The 22116-nt window shown below is 36.2% G+C and overlaps 1 protein-coding gene across 5 annotated transcripts in view; it reads right to left on the bottom strand.

Annotated features, from left to right (window-relative positions):
• Window positions 1–22116, bottom strand: part of AFTPH (aftiphilin) — a 66353-nt gene that overhangs the window by 18530 nt on the left and 25707 nt on the right. For all 5 annotated transcript variants that reach the window (XR_013967382.1, XR_013967383.1, XM_080813021.1 and 2 more), the window contains 5 exons: window positions 18810–20773; window positions 7430–7581; window positions 5461–5587; window positions 4989–5045; window positions 1627–1749 (listed from right to left, as the gene is read on the bottom strand). Coding sequence is in view for 3 of the 5 variants with exons in the window: in XM_080813021.1 (XP_080669147.1) it covers window positions 1627–1749; window positions 4989–5045; window positions 5461–5587; window positions 7430–7581; window positions 18810–20741 (2391 nt within the window). In the remaining 2 variants the exon portion in view is untranslated. The remainder of the gene's footprint in view (window positions 1–1626; window positions 1750–4988; window positions 5046–5460; window positions 5588–7429; window positions 7582–18809; window positions 20774–22116) is intronic.

The following is a 22116-nucleotide window of genomic DNA, read 5'->3' as shown; positions in this document are numbered from 1 at the left end:
TTGCCCAACCATCAACAAGGCCAGGCATTTTATGCCTCAGGCCTCCTTGCCCACTGTTTCAGGGCTAATAATAGATCGACTTCAAAGGGATGTTTAAGCTATGCTCAGGTATAAACCACAGTGGTGCACAGCAGTAATATTAGATGTTCCTTGAAACACATATGAAAGGGTAGGACTTTGCTTTGTATCATTATTTTCTAAAGCATATTCTTTAAAATACTAGTTCTATGGGTGTCATGACTCTTTTCCTCTGGTCCCTGCAGAGACGGGTCCTGTGGCCAAGTAAATTTAAGAAATAATTAAAATTAAATAGGGTTGGGGCGCCTGGGTGGCTCAGTGGGTTAAGGCCGCTGCCTTCGGCTCGGGTCATGATCCCAGAGTCCTGGGATCGAGCCCCGCGTCGGGCTCTCTGCTCAGCAGGGAGCCTGCTTCCTCCCTTCTCTCTCTGCCTGCCTCTCTGCCTATTTGTGATCTGTCTGTCAAATAAATAAATAAAATCTTTAAAAAAAAAAAAAATAAAATAAAATTAAATAGGGTTATTCACTGCAGGATTCTCCAGAGTCCTTAATTGTGTGCTGAGAATTTCCAAGGGTAGTTAAAGGATATGATATGAAAAATTTTCCAAACTTACTTCCCCTTGGAACCCTCCTTTAGTGGAGCATCTCTGGGGATTAGCGTTCAATGGAACACACATTTTGGGAACGGCTGTCCAAATACACATTTTTGTGTTAGATAAAACTGAAGATGATATTGAAGGTAAGGAGTGACAAGCATGGCAATGTTCACGTTAAAATATTCATATTTTAACCTTTATTATTAATCAATAAAAATTAATATAAATATTAGTGATTAATATTAATATAAGTATTAATATAAAATATTAATCTTCTAAGAAACTGAGTCAGTTTTCTAATTTGATGTGGGAAGAGTAAGCAATTTTTTTCCCAGATAAAAAAGTGAGGGGGATGGCTTTGATAATAAACATATTAGACTGAAAAAAAAATTGTGCTTAATGGTGCCAAGGTGGTAAAAGATAAGAAAGGTAAGACAGCTTTTTTTCTTAATTCAAATAATGTTTTGTAAAGGCCACATCATTTTTACCTTAAGTAATATTTTTATTCAAACTCTCAAAACAACAGTTTTTGATGTAATAAACACACCTAATTTTATTACTTTACAAAATTTCCAGGCTTCCAGAAAAACACACATTAGCAGATTTGAAGAGCTGGTGTAAATGCAGTGTTTCCCAATTATTTTGAAAATCAGTACTTACCAGATTGGTGTGTCAGTAATTATGATCATACAGTGTTCAGGCTGTAAGGGATTTTTAGAGACGCCTGCTTCAAACTCTTCATTTTACAGGTAAGGAAATTAGGGCCTAGAAAGGTTTAAAGAACTTACCCAAAACCAGCCAGTTCTCAAATTGTGCCTTTTTTGAAAATTAAAGATAGCTTGTTTATTGTATTGCAAGGGATGTTAATAAGTAATCAAAATCATGTCCATCTCTAAATCAATTTTTAAAATGTCTTAAACTAAAAGTTATATATTATGGGAAACACTGTGTCTTTCTGGACATATGTGTGTATACATGCATAAATGTATCAATACACGTACAGATATTTTTACCTGGAATTGGTCAGATGTACATGTATTCATTTCTGGTGACATGGTGTTTGTCTGACCAATGGAAGCAATTTTTTCTGCAGCAGAGAGTGGTTTCAGTGGTTCCTTGGTGGGCTCTAACATACCCTGAAAAAGGCATATTAGCCATTAGTGGAAGACGGAGAGAAATCAACTCAAACTTTATGAGAAAGTCAGTCTAGCAGAAAGTAAAAAACCAAGTCATTTGGAAAGTACTAAAGACAAAAAGAACTATTCTTAAATTTTGTTTAGAGATGATCTTCTAGTACTGTAATGGAAAATGTTTTACAATAGTACTTTTGGAATCCAAACTGTATTTGTTTGGTCTTAAAGTATCTAGTTATCTCTGCTACACAAAAGCATAAGCAATTTGGGATGGCAGGGGGCAGGGGGGAGGGGAGGGCAAGCACCACAGATTATATCAAGGCCCTAAGACTCCAACACTATTATGATGTTTCAGACACTGAAACTGCAGAAGAGGACACCCTTTGTACCCTTTATACCATGATGGTGCTTGGAGAAGCGAGAATTCTAAAACATGCCATCTAATGTGATGATGTCTACATGCTTCAGTGTAAATTTAGTATTTGATCCTATCTACATTAAAAGATGAGAGCCTTAATACTTAAGTTTCTGGGATTAGCAAAGCAGAGACACAGCCATTTCAGAGGGGAAAACATGTTACATGTTCCTATAGATGTGTTACAAATCTAACACACTCTCTGAGTAAGAAAGGAAGGCAATCAGGAAGGTGGAGGTAGAAATAAAGAAGGAAAAAAAAAACACCCCAACATTCTGTATCAATACTTTCCCAAACACTAATAATAATGGGTAATCATCAGTTAATGGCCTGAAAAAAAGCTAAGCTTTAATACATTTTAAAATAATACTCAAGGAGCATTTGGGTGGCTCAGTCGGTTAAGCGTCTGCCTTTGGCTCAGGTCATGATCCCAGGGCCCTGAGATCAAGCCCCACATTGGGCTCTCTGCTCAGCGGGGAGCCTGCTTCTCCCTCTGCCTGCCACTCTGCCTACTTGTAATCTCTGTCAAATAAATAAAATCTTAAAAAATAATACTCGATAAACTCTTGAATATTTATCAACCAAACTACACAAAAGTCTTCCTTTACTGGGAGAAAAATAGCAAAGCAGCTACGACAGTAAGGTCAAAATCTGTAAATTTCTAAGGACAAGTTTTCAGAACAATCCCCCTTCTTCTCAAAAAATAGGGCAAATGCTAACTAAAGCAACTTACAGATTCAATTCTTAACAATGGCATTTGTGAAAGGCTTTACTCCAGCAGCCTGAACGAAAATAAATTCACGGTCTAACTCAAGAGCTTATACATCATACAGGCTTTCTATCTAGTGCATCCTTATATAAAGAGACAATGCAATTCCCAGCCTTAGCTGACTTTTCTAACATGAACTATCTCTTATTATCAGTGGGTCTCAAAGTGGTCCCCAATCAGTAGTTTTTGTATCACCTCGGAACTTGTCAGTTGTGCAGCCTCACCCCTACTGAGTAAGAAACTTGGGCGGGGTGGTGCCCAGCATTCTGTTTTAACACGTCTTCCAAGCAATTATGATGCATATTAAGGTCTGAGAAGGAGTGACTTAAACCATCATTTCAGGTCTTATTCCTCCAGATGAGACCAAAAGACACTGAACACTTCATCTGTGTGAAGCACCATGGAAAAAATTCCGTTACAATTACAATTTGAAACCAGATATGAAAAAGAATAAGTTTCTAAATGTAAGTTATCATAAAGATGGAACAGGAAAGGTGTATTTACTAAATCAACTTTGGTATTAAAAGCTTATAAAAATGGTAAAATTATCACTAATAAAGATTGTAATTAAAGTAGGAAAATAAAGCAAAAATATTAGTCTCTAACTCCTCACAAAATTCAAAGGACTGGCTAATGTGCTGAGCCTACACATAAGGATTAAGTAGGTTACTGCTCCCAATGTGCTGAATGAAAACTCGTACAAACTGAATTCATAGTTTCTACTCAGAAGTGACAGTAACACCAACAATCTCTAGAATGCTACTCCTTGAGGAAAAAAAAGATACAAATAACCAAAAAGTTGAAGAATGTTCTCCATTATATTTACCACAACAGAAGTAAGTATAAGGATAATTATGGTATTTTGAAAATATCAGATAAGTAACATTTATATTTATAAAGGAGCAGAAACTGATTAAAAGGCTGAAGCACAGAAAAGTTTTTGTCTTGGGCGCCAGGGTGGCTCTGTCGGTTGAGCCTCTGCCTTTGGCTCAGGTCACGATCCAAGGGTCCTGGGATGGAGCCCCACATCAGGCTCTCTGCTCAGTGGAGAGCCTGTTTTCCCTCTCCCTCTGCCTACCGCTGCCTACTTGTGGTCTCTATCTCTTTGTCAAATAAATAAGATCTTAAAAAAAAAAAAGTTTTTGTCTAATTCCATAAAAGAAAACTATAAAAATGGAAACAAAGTAAAACATTCCAATTCATTATCAATAATTAGAACTTATTCAGGGGAAAAGTCTGTACATTAAAGAAGGTCAAGTTTCACAGCAAATTCATTTTTGCATGCACATAAAGGGTTGTATAATTTAAATCCCATACCAAATTAGTTATTTTTTCTTAAACACTGTATTTTTACCTTATTTTCAAGTTATTGGTAAAAAAATGTATAAAAATATCTTGCTTAATAGAACATTTTTTTCACCAATAACTCAAAGACATGCCAACAACACAAACACATCTAAAATGTGAGTCTTGATAAGGTACAGAAAGAAAATTCCTCAGTTATCCTGGACTACCTGGCCTACCTGAAAAAGCAAAACTGAACACATTTAAAAAATTAAGCGCAAAACTAAGAACCAATTATGGGTCCTGGCTCATTTTCAATTACTATCATATGGTATTCCCAAGCTTTCATATACATCCATAGCTTCACTAATGCATCATTTAAAATTTATCACAACTGGATTAAAACACACGATATCTAAGCCCTCAGGTACTTCAGCTTCCACTTTTTAAAAGCAAATTTAGAAAGAAAAAAAAAAAAAGGAAGAAAGAGCAAGACCTCCAAAGGTACATTTACAGTTATGAGCACCATTATTACTTGGATAAAAATAATCTTCAAACTAAAACAAAACAGTATCTTTAATTAATAGAATATGGAAAAATGTCCTTAAATCAAGACTTGAAGGGATTTATGACATCAAAAAGGAAATTAATAGTTCATCATTTAATGTTCTCACACCAAGTGCCCCTTAAAATACACTTTCCATGTCATGCCATGTAAGATAATTTTACAGAATGTAGCAATGATAAATTTGCAGAGACATTTTTTGTACTTACCAATCCTGCTGCATACATGGGCACTATAACAGGCTGCTTCTTATTACCCGTGAAGAGCTACATACATGTGTTAGAGAAAAAGAACACATAGTTAGAGAATGCTATGGCATACAATGAAACAGTTAAAATATGCTTGGAATGCTTTATTATATACACTGTGAAAAATAAATACAACAAATTATTAAATTGCCCATATGGGATTATATTTTTGATCTCTTAGTCCAATCCCTTCATTTTATAAATAACAGAAAAACACTAAAACAACCTTTTCTTAAAATAAGAAATACTAACTGGAGAAAAATTTAGACTTATGTTTAGAGGTTGGCATATTCAAAAAACATGAGCATTTAAGACAACTAATAATTAATTTTTCTGAGCAACTACTTATCACAACTTGATCAGAAGTTGTAACAGAATTTAAAAACACTCATAGGCCCACTAAAGGATTTCCCAAGGTATTAACAAAACTCACAATGTTTCGAGTATCTATTCCCAAGGAGCACAAAAGCTTCTTGTTGCTATGGGAGCCGCCCCACTGATATCTCAAGCCATGTGCATCATGGATATCCTGGAGCTCGGTCCACACATCCAGCAGTTCCCTGCAAAGGTCATGACAAAGCCACCATGAATTCATCATGGATTCTAGTTTTAATGTGATGGTGAAATGTTACACATTCCAATCAATCTTGCATTTAACATGAGTATACAACTACTATTTGAATAAAATCAACGACCACCACTTAGTCATTAAAGTAGCTAAGTTAAACTCATTTGGAACAATATGCCAGTAAACAACCAAGATTTAGCCTTTTTTTTAACTGTAAAACAAAAACATTTAAAAGAAGAAATCACTCAACCTTCCACCAAATTACTAGAGCCATTTAATATTTGTGCTTTTTTTCTCTTTGAATCTTGACCCACAAACACAGCTGCAATTATAATATATAGAGAATTTTGTAATCTTTTTCAGATTTTAAGCATTTCTTCATCTACATGTATAGCTTTGTCAATAGCGGTGTAGTGTTCTACTAGACAGAATGTATCATTTATTTGGCCACAACCCTACAGTCTAAGTAAGTTGTTTTTACTGTTCAGCTCCTATTGTTAGTTAAGGCAAAAGTATCTTCCTGTATTTTATGGTGTTTCGTTGCAGAGTTGTGTTATATCCCAAAAATGAATCTCCTGGAGAGATTCCTGGGTCTATTTGGACAACTAGCATATTTTTAAATAACACATCTAAATGGTCTTAAGATGGTAAAGCATAAACCTTTTTGTCCCCTTTTCTTCTCAGAAATCACCCTCCAAAACACCAAGAAGCAGATCATAATCTTCATCTTTAAAGAAATTAAGAGGTACTTAAAACCCTGAACCACAAGCACTGAGGTTACAAAAAGAGATGAAAGAGAGACTTGCACAGAGGGAGAGAATGCGTCCAGAGGTGGAGAGTAATGAAATGCAAGAGTACAGGAATAAGAATAATTCTGAAATTAAAATTAGAAAATCAATCTAGACCCTCTAACATCTAATAATAGGAGTTCCAGAAAGAAAACAATGGAGGGAAGGTTATTGTCAATACAAGAGAACTGCCCAGTACTGAAGAACAGAAGTCTCCACACTGAAAGATTGTACACCTGTGCTCAGTCCAATGAATGAAAAGTCTCATCAAGACACTTCGTTGTGAATTTTCAGAATACCAACAACAAAAAATCCTAAATTATAAATTTAATGTGAGGGCAGAATAAAGTAAAATTTTACCACCCCTATACTTCATTTCTCAGGAGGCTATTAGAGGATGTGTTCCACCAAAATGGACTATGAGTGAAGGGAAGTCCCAAGACAACATGTGTTTAAGAAGCCTAGACTGAATCCATTCCAGATTGGAATAGGAGGACGGAGGACTCAGGAAAAAAAAATAGAATGGCTAGCCTGACAGGTTTGATCACAAGTATTAACAGGCTGCTGGAAGGTAGGAAAAGACTTAGTAAATGAAAAAGAGGCGATTATATATCCAGGAAGAAGCTCTAATAGTGGACAATGAACACTATTTACACGATTATAATAATGAAAATACCAAATACCAGCCGAATGAAAAACTATGATATAAATATAATGACGTACTATGTATTGGCTAACTGAATTTAAAAAATAAAAAATAAAAAAAATATATAGGGACCATGAAGGGAGCAGATATAGAGTCTAAATTCTCATCTGTCATATCAGAAGTCAAAAGATAATATATAAAATTGATGAGAATATTGATCTAGAAATATTTTAAAAAGCATTAAAAATGGAGCAGGGAGTTTTTAAAATTTTAATAGCACAATCTGATTTTTAAAAATTCACAATGTTACAAGAACATTTCAGCTTTAAGACAATCTTCTAAGTTAAAACAGTTGAAACTAACAAATAGACATGCTGTCTAAAAACTGTCTACTACTTACCCACTTTCAGCTAAGGCCTCTCTTGTTTTTATTGGGAAGGTGCTTGTTTCCAGCAAGTGCTTCAGGGAAGTAACTTCCTCTTCAGTACCAGGGATAAATATTGAAGGAAAACATGCTTCGAAAATTCGCTCCAGGCGGTTTAGTAAAGCTGTCTGCATCAAAACACCCCCAAAAGTTTATTTTCATTTCTCTAATTTCAATGACATCAGTTTTATCATCAACACACACATATACCTCTAACCCCATACCCTCTCCACTACTATGAGAGGTTAACTACCACTCAGGTACAGGAAACACTAAGTGAAAGGAGCAAAACTACTCACAGAACAACTGTTCTAAATGATTACATTAAGTAACCATAATGATATAGTGGTGACTAACGTAGTTAAATGCCAAGCAACGTATCTGGTACTTTACAAACATTACCTTATTTAATCTATTACAGAATTCACAAAGAAGAAATTATTACTCAATTGTACAGTGAGAAAGCAACCTCAAAGTGTGCATAATCTACCCAAAGCAAAAATAAAAACAAAGAGACACACTCAGAAAAACAAACAAGCAGCATTCATATTCCTTCTATCACTAGATGTTCCAACTACCACTCATGTACTTTAGATTTAAGAATCATTAACATGAATGTTTATGAAAAGCATTATGCTATTATAGTTGAACAGAACTTTTTTCTTGAATATAAACATCTGAATTCTAAAAGCCTTTTAGAAATATCTCTGCTGCTAATAGAAACCAAAGTAGGAAAGAATGCCTCAATTTTTACTAAGAAATTCAATAGCTCATTTAGCATTTTGATGATCTATGTTATCTTTTAAAAATTCCATTTCTCTACTCTTCTATCTATGGTGTGTATGAATGTATTTTTGAATAGAACGCTGCCTTTCCTCCAAGCAAAGACAGAATATTCCCTAGAGTATTTTCACTGAAAACATTGGCATTTTGGAGTATGTTCATTAATTAAAACTTAATAAATTGAGATTAACTTACATTTTTGGGGATACTACTAGGTTGTTCTACACGTGTAGCCTATGATAACATTTATTCCCACTTTCCTAACTGTATGTCAGATACATGTAAAATATTTTCAACTTAGCTCAATTTACTACTTAAATACCAAACAGGAATACAAACTATTAAGTTAAAGATTGTTGTTAGCGTACTCCTGAAATGATACCAAGTGTAAAAGAAAACGCCACATCATGGTGGTATTTCCTGCCAAGTAACAAGAACAAGTTAATGCTTGATTTCCGTTGTTTAGCACAGTCACCAAACAGGAAAATAAAAAACAAAAGGAAAAATCTTCACAAACATGTTTTCCAAACCAAAATCTCTCTTCTGGAAGCAATATTAGAGCAAAAAACTTAACACTGAATAATTAGTCTCAGGGTACTCTTCTGCTATCTCTCCAAAAGTTACTCGAACACCTTCATTATATTCATAGTGTGTGATATGGGAAAAGCTTCTCAGTATCAATTATGAAACCTACAGTAAAGAGTAGACTCAAGATCCCAAGGCTTGTGAAACCTGAGTGTGTCAAGGGGACCTGCACTTACTTGCTTCAGCAGAGGGAATGGACAGACACTACTTTTAAAGGGATCAGATAACCATCTAATTGGAAACATGATGAGCCCTGGCTCCTTCTGGGCAGGGAAGGTAAACAAAAACTCACATATGACTAAATTTTACTTCTCTGTAAATTAAAACTGAATCTCTCTCATATCCTCTTTGTTATCCTTTTAATGGAAAGAAAAAATATTTGTCAAAGGAAGGAAGAAATAATCCCAAAACACACTCAGTTAATTGGGCAATATTATACCTAACTATCAGTCTTAGGTACACCAGTGAGCAAATTGTCAAATCAGTGGAATGTACATGAACAAACAGAACACATTCACCTCACCTTTTTTCATACAGAATGTAAATTACATGAAAAACTTAAAAGAAAGTTTCATTTATCTTTGCGGTTAGGTATTACACCCAACTGCTTCAATTATTTTGTTGAATGAAGTAGAGTAGGGGTCGGCAATTCTTTCTTTTCTTTTAGCTATTCTTTTCAATATAGGGCCAGGTAGTAAGTATTTTCAGCTTTGTGCCATCTATAAACAAATAAGTGAGGTGTGTTCCAATGAAACTTTATTTACTAAAACAGGGAGCAGGATAGATTTGTCTCATAGGCCACAGTTTGCTGACCCCTGAGGTAGAGCAATAAATAACAAAGATTCAAATATCAGAATCCACTAACTGCACCACTAACAGCACCACCCACACCTCAAGGAGGAACTCTAACAATTAAAAAAGAAAGCAGCTAACAGAATTAACAAAGATTGTGATGAAAATTAAATTTCCTGACATTTTCCTTTAAAAATACAATTCCCAGCTATCCACAAGACTAGTCTGATGGTAAAAAGGAATCCTCTAAAAAGAGTTTCTTACTAATATGTTGTTCATGGTAATACATGCCAAATTTCATTTGCTACTAGTTAATTCCAGGAAGTAAATGGCTGATTAACTATAATTCTTCAATCAAGGGCTGTGGACCTAGAGGTGAGACTCAGTTTCTGGACTTATCAACTGGAAATAGCAGGGGCACTCTCATAGGGTAGGTGACGAATTACAGGATTAAATGTCTGGCACCAGTGTGTGCCTAAGAAGTAACTTTTATCACTACTATTGTTGTTATACAGATGGTACACAAAACATAGTACCCTACCAAGGAATAAAATAAATGTCAAAACTAGGTTCAAATCTCACTAGGGATGTTTCTCTACCACTATTTAGCATTCTAAATCATTATGAAAATACCTGTTTCAATCTATCAATTTCTACCATAAGAAGAAATTAAATAATCCAAATTTCTGCACCCTCCTTAAGATCCTCTTACTGAATTGGAAAATAAGTACCAATTTTAAAAATGTCTATCATCAAGAGCCACTTATATAAATAGAACCTCTTACTGCTACTCCTTGTGGATTTTAGTTTTTATGAAAAAAAAAAAAAAATTTGGGGGGGGGGGCGCCTGGGTGGCTCAGTGGGTTAAGCCTCTGCCTTCGGCTCAGGTCATGATCCCAGGGTCCTGGGATTGAGCCCCGCATCAGGCTCTCTGGTCAGCAGGGAACCTGCTTCCCTCTCTCTCTCTGCCTGCCTCTTTGCCTACTTGTGATCTCTCTCTCTGTCAAATAAATAAATAAAAGCTTAAAAAAATTATTTTTTTTCTGAGAGAGAGAAAAGAGGGGGGTGCAGGGCAGAGAGAGACAGAGAATCTTAAGCAGTGCCCAGTTTAATACCTACAATAGCCTTAAACCAAATGAGTAATAAAATTAATATTATATCAACACTAGGGTCAACAAAGTGAAATATTATTTAAACTTGGACTTACTCTACTGTGTAAGTGAAAAGGAACTTAATATTACCCTGCTTATAAGAATTCTTATTTCTGTATAGAGTATATCTAGCCATAAGAGGCAATCAACTCCTGGTTTTGATTAAATGGGGACACTACATACTTTTAAACTCCTTGTAGCTAATTAACTCAGAAAAAGATGTGAATTAAATAGTAATATTTATTAATATGTTATAGTACAAGTGGACTTGTATTAGATATAAAATTCTAAAAGACTGTATATTATTTGGAATTAGAGGTAAAGTCAGACTGGCTAAATGGGTTTCCCTAGGCAGACAGTGCAGTATGTATAAATCAAACAATATCAATATAACCCTAAACAGTTCAAGAAAGTGAGTACCTAAATTCAGTAAAATATCAAAAGATGTTCTCTGAAACATAGTTAGAAACTGCAACAGCCTGATATAGCTCATTATGTTTTTTATTTAATGCTTACACAGTGCTCACCACATGCCAGGCATTATTCTAAATGCTTTACAAATATTAACTTACAGAAGAACACAGAGGAACCACAGGAGGGAGGTGACAGTCATATTATTATCCCCATTTTCTAGAGGAGAAAAATGTAGCACTAAGAGGTTAACTCGCCCACAGTCAGATGAGTATTACACGCTGAATCCTGATCTAGGGAGTATAGTTTCAGAGTCTGTGTTCTTACACGCTGTATTAAAGCTGTCATCAAAGCAGTTTTTTTTTTTTAAAAGATTTTATTAAAGATTTTATTTATTTATTTGACAGACAGAGATCACAAATAGGCAGAGAAGCAGTCAGAGAGAGAGGAGGAAGCAGAGTCCCTGCTGAGCAGAGAGCCCAATGTGGGGCTCGATCCCAGGACCCTGGGATCATGACCTGAGCCGAAGGCAGAGGCTTTAACCCATTGAGCCATCCAGGCGCCCCTCATCAAAGCAGTTTTAAGCTCAATCTCTAAAAATTATAGGAGCTTTGAGGGCAGGGAATGTGTCTCATTTTGGATCTCCAGTACTTAGGTTTCTGTATCAGCCAATACAGAAATGTTAGCGAGATCAGTGTGCACTAGATTTAAAAAACAAAACAAAACAAAATACACTTCGCTTTTATTTAAGACTGCAGGGGGCATATTCTACTTATGAAAGTGTATCTTTTTATAAGCCATCTAAACCATTTTTGTACATAGGTTGGATATATTTATATAATTGTAACAAGTATAAATAATAATAACTGAATCCCTTACATACTAGGTACTATTGCTTGATACTTACATATATTACTTTATGTATCTTTTTTAAAAAAATCCCCAAAGCTAAGTATTATTATTTCCAATATTAGAGATGAAATGAAAGCTCAGGGAGTAAATTTTTGGTTTGTTACCAGAAAGTCAGCATTCAGGATTTCGGGGAGACTTGTAACCTGTTTGTGACTGGGGCCTACCAATTGGGAAACTCTTCATTCAGTAATAGGACCTGTTTGCATCAGTAGGTGAAATGAAATGGCTGCTTATATACCTCCTACCCTAAACATGGAGATATGACAGAACTTAGAATGAGTATAAGTGAAAGCTATACAGGGACAAACGTGCTCCCTCTTCTGATGGTTATTTTTTTTTTTTTAAGATTTTATTTATTTATTTGACAGAGAGATCACAAGTAGGCAGAGAGGAAGGCAGAGAGGAGGAAGCAGGCTCCCAGCTGAGCAGAGAGCCTTCTTCCCCCCCCTTCTCTGCTTGCCTCTCTGCCTACTTGGGATCTCTGTCAAATAAATAAATAAAATCTTTTTTTATTTTTTTAAAGATTTTATTTATTTATTTGACAGACAGAGATCCCAAGTAGGCAGAGAGGCAGGCAGAGAGAGAGAGGAAAGGAAGAAGGCTCTCTGCTGAGCAGAGAGCCCGATGCGGGGCTTGATCCCAGGACCCTGGGATCATGACCCGAGCCGAAGGCAGAGGCTTTAACCCACTGAGTCACCCAGGCGCCCCAATAAATAAAATCTTTAACAAAAAAACAAACAACAAAAAAAAGAAAATCTCATTCAGTTTTCCAAAGGGGTGTGTAAGACCAGCACCTAGGATCCTATCCTAGACTCTGGTTCTTATGCCACTCAAATGTGTGTCTTCTTTAAAGTATCTTGTATTTAAGGTAGTTCCTAAGGTTCCTTCAACATATTTCTAGTTAGTTTTCTTTCTTCTGAACAAAAGTTGATTAACATTAATAGTTTTAAAATTGATAGCAATAGATCTTACTCTTAAGTGGAAATTTAGAAGAAATATAAAATCCACTGAGTAATTTTATCTTCCATTTAAGAGGTTACCTTATGCCTTCCCACCATTAAATATTAAGTAAGATATCAAGTACAATCTACAGTTGTACACTTTACCAATTCCCAATTTCAAGCTATAACATAAGAAAAGTTACCAACTGTAATAGTCACCATGCTCCAAAAAGATGGTCTGGCCCTTCTGCACAGTTTGTAGATAAATCTAATAAGATATTTCTACCTACTTTGGAATTAAAGACGAGAATTTTCCGAGGGAAAAATAACAAAAGAAATTGCTATCCAGATACTTCAAGTAAGCAAAGAGCTATAAGGCCAAAATCTCAATTTCTTAAAAACAAAAGCAAAAACGAAACTGAGATATAATTGACATACATTATATTAGTTTCAGGAGTACAGCATAATGATTTGATATGTATATATTGCAAAATGATCATAGTAAGTAAGTCTAGTTAACAGCAATCACCACACATAGTTACAAATTTTTTATTTCTTGTGATGAGAGCTTTTAAGATCTATTTTCTTAGACATTTTCAAATACACAATACAGTATTTTTTTTTTAAAGATTTTTATTTATCCATTTGACAGAGTGAGATCACAAGTAGACAGAGAGGCAGGCAGAGAGAGGGAGGGAAGCAGGCTCCCCGCTGAGCGGAGAGCCCGATGCGGGACTCGATCCCAGGACCCTGAGATCATGACCTGAGCTGAAAGCAGCGGCTTTAACCCACTGAGCCACCCAGGCGCCCCCACAATACAGTATTATTAACTATAGTCACCGTGCTGTACATTATATCTCCAGGACTTATTTTCTAACTGGAAGTCTGTATCTTTTGACCACTTAATTTATTTGGTTGCTTATGTTTTCAGTAATAAGTTCAGGTGTTCATCCACAGAAAGGAAAACGTGCACAAATCTTACGCAGATGATTAAATAAACAAAGGTGAAAATGTGGGGTTAGTTAGAGTCAGTTTGAGAATGCTGACTTTCTGGTAACAAACAAAAAATTTACTTTCAAAGTAAAATAGGCCAAATTATTCATAATTTTATTTCTTTTTCTTTTTGTGATACTCTTAATTTTTAAGGCTCTCAAAACAAATCTTCATCTAGTAACACTTTCCCAGGAGCATTATCAAGTAGATGGCTAATAAGAAAAAATTACTCATAGCTTCCTCTTCTATAGCCAATTAATATAAAGAGATTACTTACCAATTACCTAAATTTTCAAGTAACATCCACAGCAATATTTTAAAAATTTTATAAAAGTTCAGAGTTAAATGCAGTACTTACAATGTTAACCTCCTTTACCATATATCTAAGAAAAAGTAATCTTGGTTATTTCAATCGAATTTCCTTTCTGGAATATTAACAGGTTAAAAAAAGAAAGAAAGGGAGACAGAAAGTAAGGGAGAAAGGAAGAAAGAAAGAAAGAAATCTGGAAAAAAGGACTGTTTTGAAAGTAAGGAGGGGGCGCCTGGGTGGTTCGGTGGGTTAAGCCTCTGCCTTCAGCTCGGGTCATGATCTCAGGGTCCTGGGATCGAGCCCCACATCAGGCTCACTGCTCAGCGGGGAGCCTGCTTCCCCCTCTCTCTCTGCCTGCCTCTCTGCCTACTTGTGATTTCTGTCAAATAAATAAATAAAATCTTTAAAAAAAAAAAAAAGAAAGAAAGTAAGGAGGATTTTTTTTTTTTTTTATCATCATCATTTTGCTTTGAATCTTAGCCCAAAAACCAAAGAACAGTTTGGACCTCTTTTCCAATTTGTACAACAGAGATACCACTACTTGTTTTCTACAATTTATAAGAATGTTAACAAGAAAATGAAATATATTGAGCTCTGGGTTCTCAGAAAAAAATATTCAGTGAAAGGGAAGAATATTTCTCAATAAATGGTCACGTATGGCTTTTACATCAAGGCTTGAACCTCTAAGGCTCACCAGACCCACATTTATGAATTAATTTGACTAAAACCATTTTTTTTAAGAATTTATTTATTTATTTGACAGAGAGAGATCACAAGTAGGCAGAGAGGCAGGCAGAAAGAAAGAGAGAGAGAGAAGGAAGCAGGCTCCCCACTGAGCAGAGAGCCCAATGTGGGACTCGATCCCAGGACCCTGAGATCATGACCTGAGCCGAAGGCAGAGGCTTAACCCACTGAGCCACCCAGGTGCCCCTTGACTAAAACCATTTTATAAGTTTCAAAGATGCCTTCTTGGTTGACTTTTCCCTAAGTAATAAATTATTACAATAAAGCTGCAACAACTGACAGTCTCTTGACCCAAGGAAGATATATTTTATTAAAATATTAAGATATCTTATGGGTAGCCTGAAAAAAGGAAATTACTAAAAAACAGGGACCCAGACAATGTCACAGTGAAAAGTAGAAATTTGAAATGACAACTGCACCATTTGTCTCATTTCTCAAAACAAAGACTTGTTCCCCATGTTTGTTTAAATGAATTAACTGAGCTATGAATTCTAAAAGACTCACAACATTCTGTCAAAGCAGAATTTGGACAAAATGACTTGAATGCATTCTACTCTGTCCAGGACAGAATTGCTGCATCCAGGTAAGATTCAAGAGGAATAAGTCATTCTAAATTTTACCATTAAAAACCTAATGTTCATTGTTATTTGGGGCTCCTGGGTAGCTCAGTCAGTTAAGTGCCCAACTCTTGATTTCAGCCCAGTCACGATCTTAGAGTCCTGAGATCAAGTGCCACGTCAGGCTCTGCATTCAGTGGGGAGTCTGCTTCTCTCTCTCTCTCTCCCTCTTTCCCTCTGCTCCTCCCCACGCTTGTGCGTGCTCTCTAAAATAAATAAATCTTAAAAAAAAAAAAAAAAGGAAAAAAAGAACCCGACATTCACTGTCATTAATAAGTGAGGATTCCTGTGCTGTCCCCAACACTGTAGCAGGCAGGAGAAACATTTTAGGAAAAATACCAGTAAATCTAATCCTCTCCTAAGGGACTTACTCACATTAATGTACTTTTCCAGCATATTCTGGGAGAGGAAGAAACTGCAGGCCACAAGCTGCCTTCCCAACAGCAGGGTAAGAATGAAAATCACTTCCAATTCAGTCATTTACTCAGCGGGGCTTACCCAATTCCCTACCTCAACTTCCTTCTAAACTTATCTTCCAGCCCCTTCCAACAATTTCTCCTTTCCATAATCCATCTCTAAATTCTATTCATTTTCCAAACCTATCAGCAAAAATAAAAGTCTGATGAGTGAGCCAAACAAATCTCAAGAAGTCTTAAATGTATCTTGCCACATCTACACAGTTTTTGCTGTATCTTTACAAAACAGAATCATACTACAAAATTTTTATTTTTCAGTGGATTTTTTTTCATTCACTTTAAAATTTACTGTCATTTTATCTTCACAAAAATCCTCTGAAGTGGATTATCTCTCTTTTTTTTAACAAGCAACTGAGCACAGAAGTAACTTGTCCAAAATCAGAAAGCTTGTAAGAGGCTGAGTCAAGACTCAAACTTAGACTTGTAAGATTATATAAAGCTTATATACTTTATTATCTCTTATATCCAGTTATCAAGTTATAAACAACTTCAATCAACTAGTGTAATGCAGAAAATTCCTTTTGAAGTGGTCATACTTTAAAAAATTCATTATCTCATGATGTTACAAGTTCTAGGGCTATAAAGATCATTTAATAATAGTGTCACCTTATAGTAAGATGAAACTAAATAGGAAAGGATTAGGTCAAAGTCAAAAGTCAACAGTCTTGGGGCATCTGGGTGGCTCACTGGGTTAAAGCCTCTGCCTTCCGCTCAGGTCGTGATCCCAGAGTCCTGGGATCGAGCCCCGCATCTGGCTCTCTGCTCAGCGGGGAACCTGCTTCCTCCTCTCTCTCTGCCTGCCTCTCTGCCTACTTGTGATCTCTGTCTGTCAAATAAATAAATAAAATCTTAAAAAAAAAAAAGTCAACAGTCTTGGCTTTGTATAATTAGTTTACTCATTGTTTAAAATGGAAACCTTCTACTTCAATAATAAATTCATCAACAGGAGTAATACACACTAGCCAAATCATGTAATAACTGAATTAGGGAATTAAGCTCTTTAGACACTCAAAGTCAAATGAAAAGTGATTAGCTATTTCTACCACCTGGTAATACCATAATAATATCTTCATGTATCAAAGCAATGATGTATAACCATTTCAATTAACACTCAGACTTTGGAAATACTTCTAACTGAAAATGGTTTGCTTAGCATAAGATAACTGGAAGAACTGGCAGATTCTGATCTTGTTCTTTGTCTTTAAAAGAAGCTCGTTGAGATGAGTGTTATTTTTATCAATTGCCACTACAAAGCAGTGATTTTCTAGGGAGTGCTCTTTTTGACACCTCTGGGGTTGAGGAAAAGTTAGGTTTAGCACAGGTATAACTCAGGATTGGGGAACAACCTGGATATCAAACTGTGTCTTTAGGAGCTACTTTATTTTTTTTTTAAAGATTTTGTTTATTTATTTGACAGACAGAGATCACAAGTAGGCAGAGAGGCAGGCAGAGAGAAAGAGAGGAGGAAGTAGGCCCGTTGCTGAGCAGAGAGCCTGATGCAGGGCTCGATCCCAGAACCTTGGGATCATGACCTGAGCTGAAGGCAGAGGCTTTAACCCACTGAGCCACCCAGGCACCCCTAGGAGCTACTTTAAGTCAAAATAAATCTTAGTGCTCTTCTCTGAAAGAAGTCTGGAACAGAGAAGGATAAAGTACAGGTGCTGGGGGGTAAAAATATTCTCCCTGACACACCTACTCCCCAGAAAGTGTAAACACAAATGGACGTTTGCAGGAAATTATAAGTAAATAAATACAGCCACAGTAAATCAACGTGTGACTGTCTACCCTTAATTCTTCTCATCCCTCATCCCAGGTCTTTAGTCGCTGTCAAATTACAAAGTCCAAATCCGCTTTGTTCAAATTCTTTCTATCCTTCAATTCCCTACAGCCCTCAGCAGAGGCTGAGGTTTCAAATTCTGCTTGCTCTCTCCTGAACTCAAAACTGTACTTCGGGGGCACTTGGATAGCTCAACTGGTTAAGCGGCTGGCTCTTGATTTCAGGCCAGGTCGTGATCTCAGGGACCTGGGATCAAGCCCCTCCTCCATCGGGCTCTGCGGGGAGTGTGTCTGAGGGTTCTTTCTCTTTCTCTCTCCCTCTTCCTCTGCCCCTACCCCAGCTCATGCACATGCTCTGGTTCTCTCTTAAATAAATAAATAAATAAATAAATAAATAAATAAATCTTAAAACAAACTGTACTCCAACTTCCTAGGTCTTTCGGTGGGCAAAATTAAGAGACATTATTTCTGAAACTTAAAAAAAAAATCTTCTATATTTCAGTTTAACCTTCTTCTGAAAAATCACCGTAAAGGTAAAAGCGAAAGGATTCACTGGACAGTTAATTAGCTAAACAATGAATTTTTATTTAAGTGCTATTTATGTTAATCAAAAAACCAAGCTGATGAATTTCTGTAAATATTAAATTCACTGAGATAAAGAAAAAGCTTACCAAGCATTACTTACTATAGGACTATTTAAAGTTTACCAAAGGGTTGTGAAAGATGTAACTGACCTACAAATCAAGCAAGCATTCATTATGTATCATGAGAGACTCCTTCAGCAGGTACCCAATCTAGAAATACTTTCTGAAAAGCCTCCACAGCAATTAATTTATCATACAAAATAGAGAAAATCAGTAAATACCTGAACTGAAGTGGCTGTTTCCTGTAAATGGCCACCAGCAACTGCTCCTTTGGAAGTTGCTGAAGGGACACTGTGCATTTTGGGGGTTCCTGGAGTAGCAATCTTTTCATCTGTCCTATGTGACTGCCAGGTTTCCTTTCGATGGTTAGATTCAGTAGCCTGCTGGTCTCCAAAAGCAGCCCAAGAGCAACTATCTTTCTGTCCATCCTCAAAAGCATTCCAATCTACAACTTGGCTAGGCCCAGCTGAACTGAAGTCTGCAAAATCATCAGAGTCTTGAAAAGCACTGCAGTCATCTTGAATATTTGGCACAGAATCAAAATCTCCAAATTCACCTTCTTGCCCAATTTCCAGTTTTGAAACAGGATCAGTGCCTGTCTCAGTAGACTTTCCTCCCAACTTATATTCCTCTGATAAACTATCAGAAGTCTGTTTTAGGTCGGACTCTGTAAATATAATTTCATCTTGGCAAGAAACAGCATTCGTATCCCCAAATTCTCCGAAGTCATCACCTGGTTCACTAAAATGTGGAAAGTGCTCTGAGGACTCTTCAAAAGTGATATCGCTCATTGAATCTTGAGTACCAGTAACAAAAGGTGGAGTTGTGCCACTGGCTGTGCCGAAGTCACCAAACTCATCCTCATTAGTATCGTTGCAAGTCACAAAGTCATTACTACTATCACCATTTTTTACACTTATAGAATCATCCAGAATATTTTCTTCTGTAGGATCAATGCTGGGGCTTTGGGAATAAGTAAACTTTCTATTTTCTTCTTTGGAAGAACCAACTTCATCATTAGCATCAGAAGCTTTAATAGAATCCATACATAGGTCAGCACACTCAGGAGTAAACAAATCAAGTTTTTCCTCAGTTTTACACTCTTCTCTCATACTGGATTCTGAATTATCAGCTGAGTCTGCCAAATTCCAAGGCTTTGACTGAACACTTGATTTTAAAACTTCATCCTGTTGCAATGTTGGAAGGCCTTGTTTTTCAGTACTGAAACCTCTGGTACTCATTATGCTTATTTCTGAAACATAAACCTGATCCTCTCCATCCATGTCTCCTTCATCATCAAAACTTCTACCCAAAGACACTGCTTTTACAGAATTCAGTTCACTGACTCTGTTAATTTTATTGTTTTCCTGAATGGTTAATGCTTCTCTATCATTTAAAACTTCATATCCTATTTCTTCTAGCTGTATCCTTTCTTTTTTGGAAAATGTGGCAAAATCTGCAAATTCCTCAGCAGGACTAGGTGCACAGTCTAAGTTATACTCAGTACTATGAGTGCTAAGAGGCTTTCTTCCTTTTGAATTGGCTACAGTGTCCAGATCTTCTGTTCCCTGAGGATTTACAGCTTCCAGTACTGCAAACCCATTTGTCAGAATCTCCAGACAAGGAGGCTTTTCACCATTGCAGCTCTCTAACTGCTTGTTTTGATGAACAACATTCATATCAGTTCTAAAATCTCCTGGAGAGAAACCTTCAGGTGTTCCAACATTCTGTCTCTGCTTCACTATAGTATTTAAATCTCCCAGACTTTCTACGCCATCAATGGAAGTATCTAACGTTTTAGATGAAATTATTTCTTTGCTGGTGGTAGAAAGTAAAACATCAGACTGTCCTTTTACAGGAGAAGAAAGTTCAGCTGTGATGTCTTTATCATTACCATTTTTAATGGACTTAAAGCTAGTAAGGCTATCTACATTTTCTGAGAAATCATGAATTGGCATAAAATGGTTTGAAGGTACAAACTCTTCCTTGGGACGAGTATAATCTGGTGCATCAAAATCAACAAACCCTACACCAGAAGGGCTAACTTCTGAAAACCCACCAAATTCCCCAAATTCATCATCATCATCATCCTCGGCTCCATTGTCTAGTGGTGGTGGGGATGAAGAGTACATTCGAATGATGTCTGGCTCCATTGCTCAACTGCTTTCAAATAATTAATTTACACCTGAAAAAAAAAGAACAGGGTTTTTTTTTTTTCTTTTTGGAGGGGACAGATTACATATATTAAGGTCTTTCAAAATTCTCTCAAAGCTATTTCAAAACAATGCAAATTTACAGTGCTCTGCTTTGTATCTTTCAAATTATTTTTCTCTTAGTTGCAATTACTTTACACAGCTATAATAGCAAACAAAACAAAAAAAAAACAAAACTCTCCTCTAGTGTATGTTTCCAAGAACACTGGTATTACATTACTGAACTTGAGGTTTCCAAAAAAGTTGGAATAAACACAAAGTATATTTACAAAATACTCTCTCGGGGAACTTGCTTGTTCTCTTAAGTTCTCTTTCCAGTCCGTTGGGGATTCAGGGCCTGCCTTACGGATTTGTATGACTTCTTTATAAATAAGACATGAAAATTTTATCTCTAATAATTGCTACAATATATTCCTCACTTTGCTTTTCAATGTTTATTTCTGATCCATGTTAATTTTCTTTTTAAATAGACTAAGAGCAGTTTTTTTTAGAGCAGTTTAGGTTCACTGCAACACTGCGCAGAAGGTACAGTAAATTCCTATATATTCCCCACCCCTACTCATGCATAGCCTCCTCTATTATGAACATCCTACATCAGAGTGGTGTACTTGTTACAACTGATAAACCTACACTGACATATATCACATCACTATCACCCAAGGTCCATAGTTTATATTAGGGTTTGCTCTTGGTGTTGTACATTCTTGGTTAGGACAAATACATAAATATGAATCCACCATTAAAGTATCACACAGAGTAATTTCAATGCCCTAAAAATCCTCTGTTCCACCCATATATCCCTTCCTTTCCCCGTCCCTGGCAACCACTGATCTTTTTACTGTCTCCATAGTCTTATCTTTTCTGGGATGTCATATAGTTGGAATCATACAGTATGTCACATCATATGTAGCCTGTACATACTACATGATTGGTTCTTTCACTTACTAATACGCATCTAAGCCTCCTCCATGTCTTTTCATAGTTGATAGCTCATTTCTTTTTAGTGCTGAACAATATTCCATTGCCTAGATGTAGCCCAGTTTATTTAAGTCAATTAAAAAAAGTAACTTTCAATACTGAAATCGTTTCTGACTTAAAGGAAGTTGCAAAAACAATCAAGTTCTCACGTATATCCCACCCAATTTCCCACAATGATAGTAGGGTAAATGATGATAGTACATGACCAAACCAGAAAACTGACATCAGTACAACACTATCAACTCTGCTACAGACCTTATTTAGATTTCACCAGTTTTGTATATGTGGGTCTGTGAAATTTTATCACATGTGCAGATTAGATTCAAATAACCATCAC

The sequence above is a fragment of the Martes martes genome, assembly GCF_963455335.1.
Source record: "Martes martes genome assembly, chromosome: 9".
NCBI lineage: Eukaryota > Metazoa > Chordata > Mammalia > Carnivora > Mustelidae > Martes > Martes martes.
The sequence above is the reverse complement of the archived record's forward strand: the minus strand, read 5'-3'. Positions and strand labels throughout refer to the sequence as shown.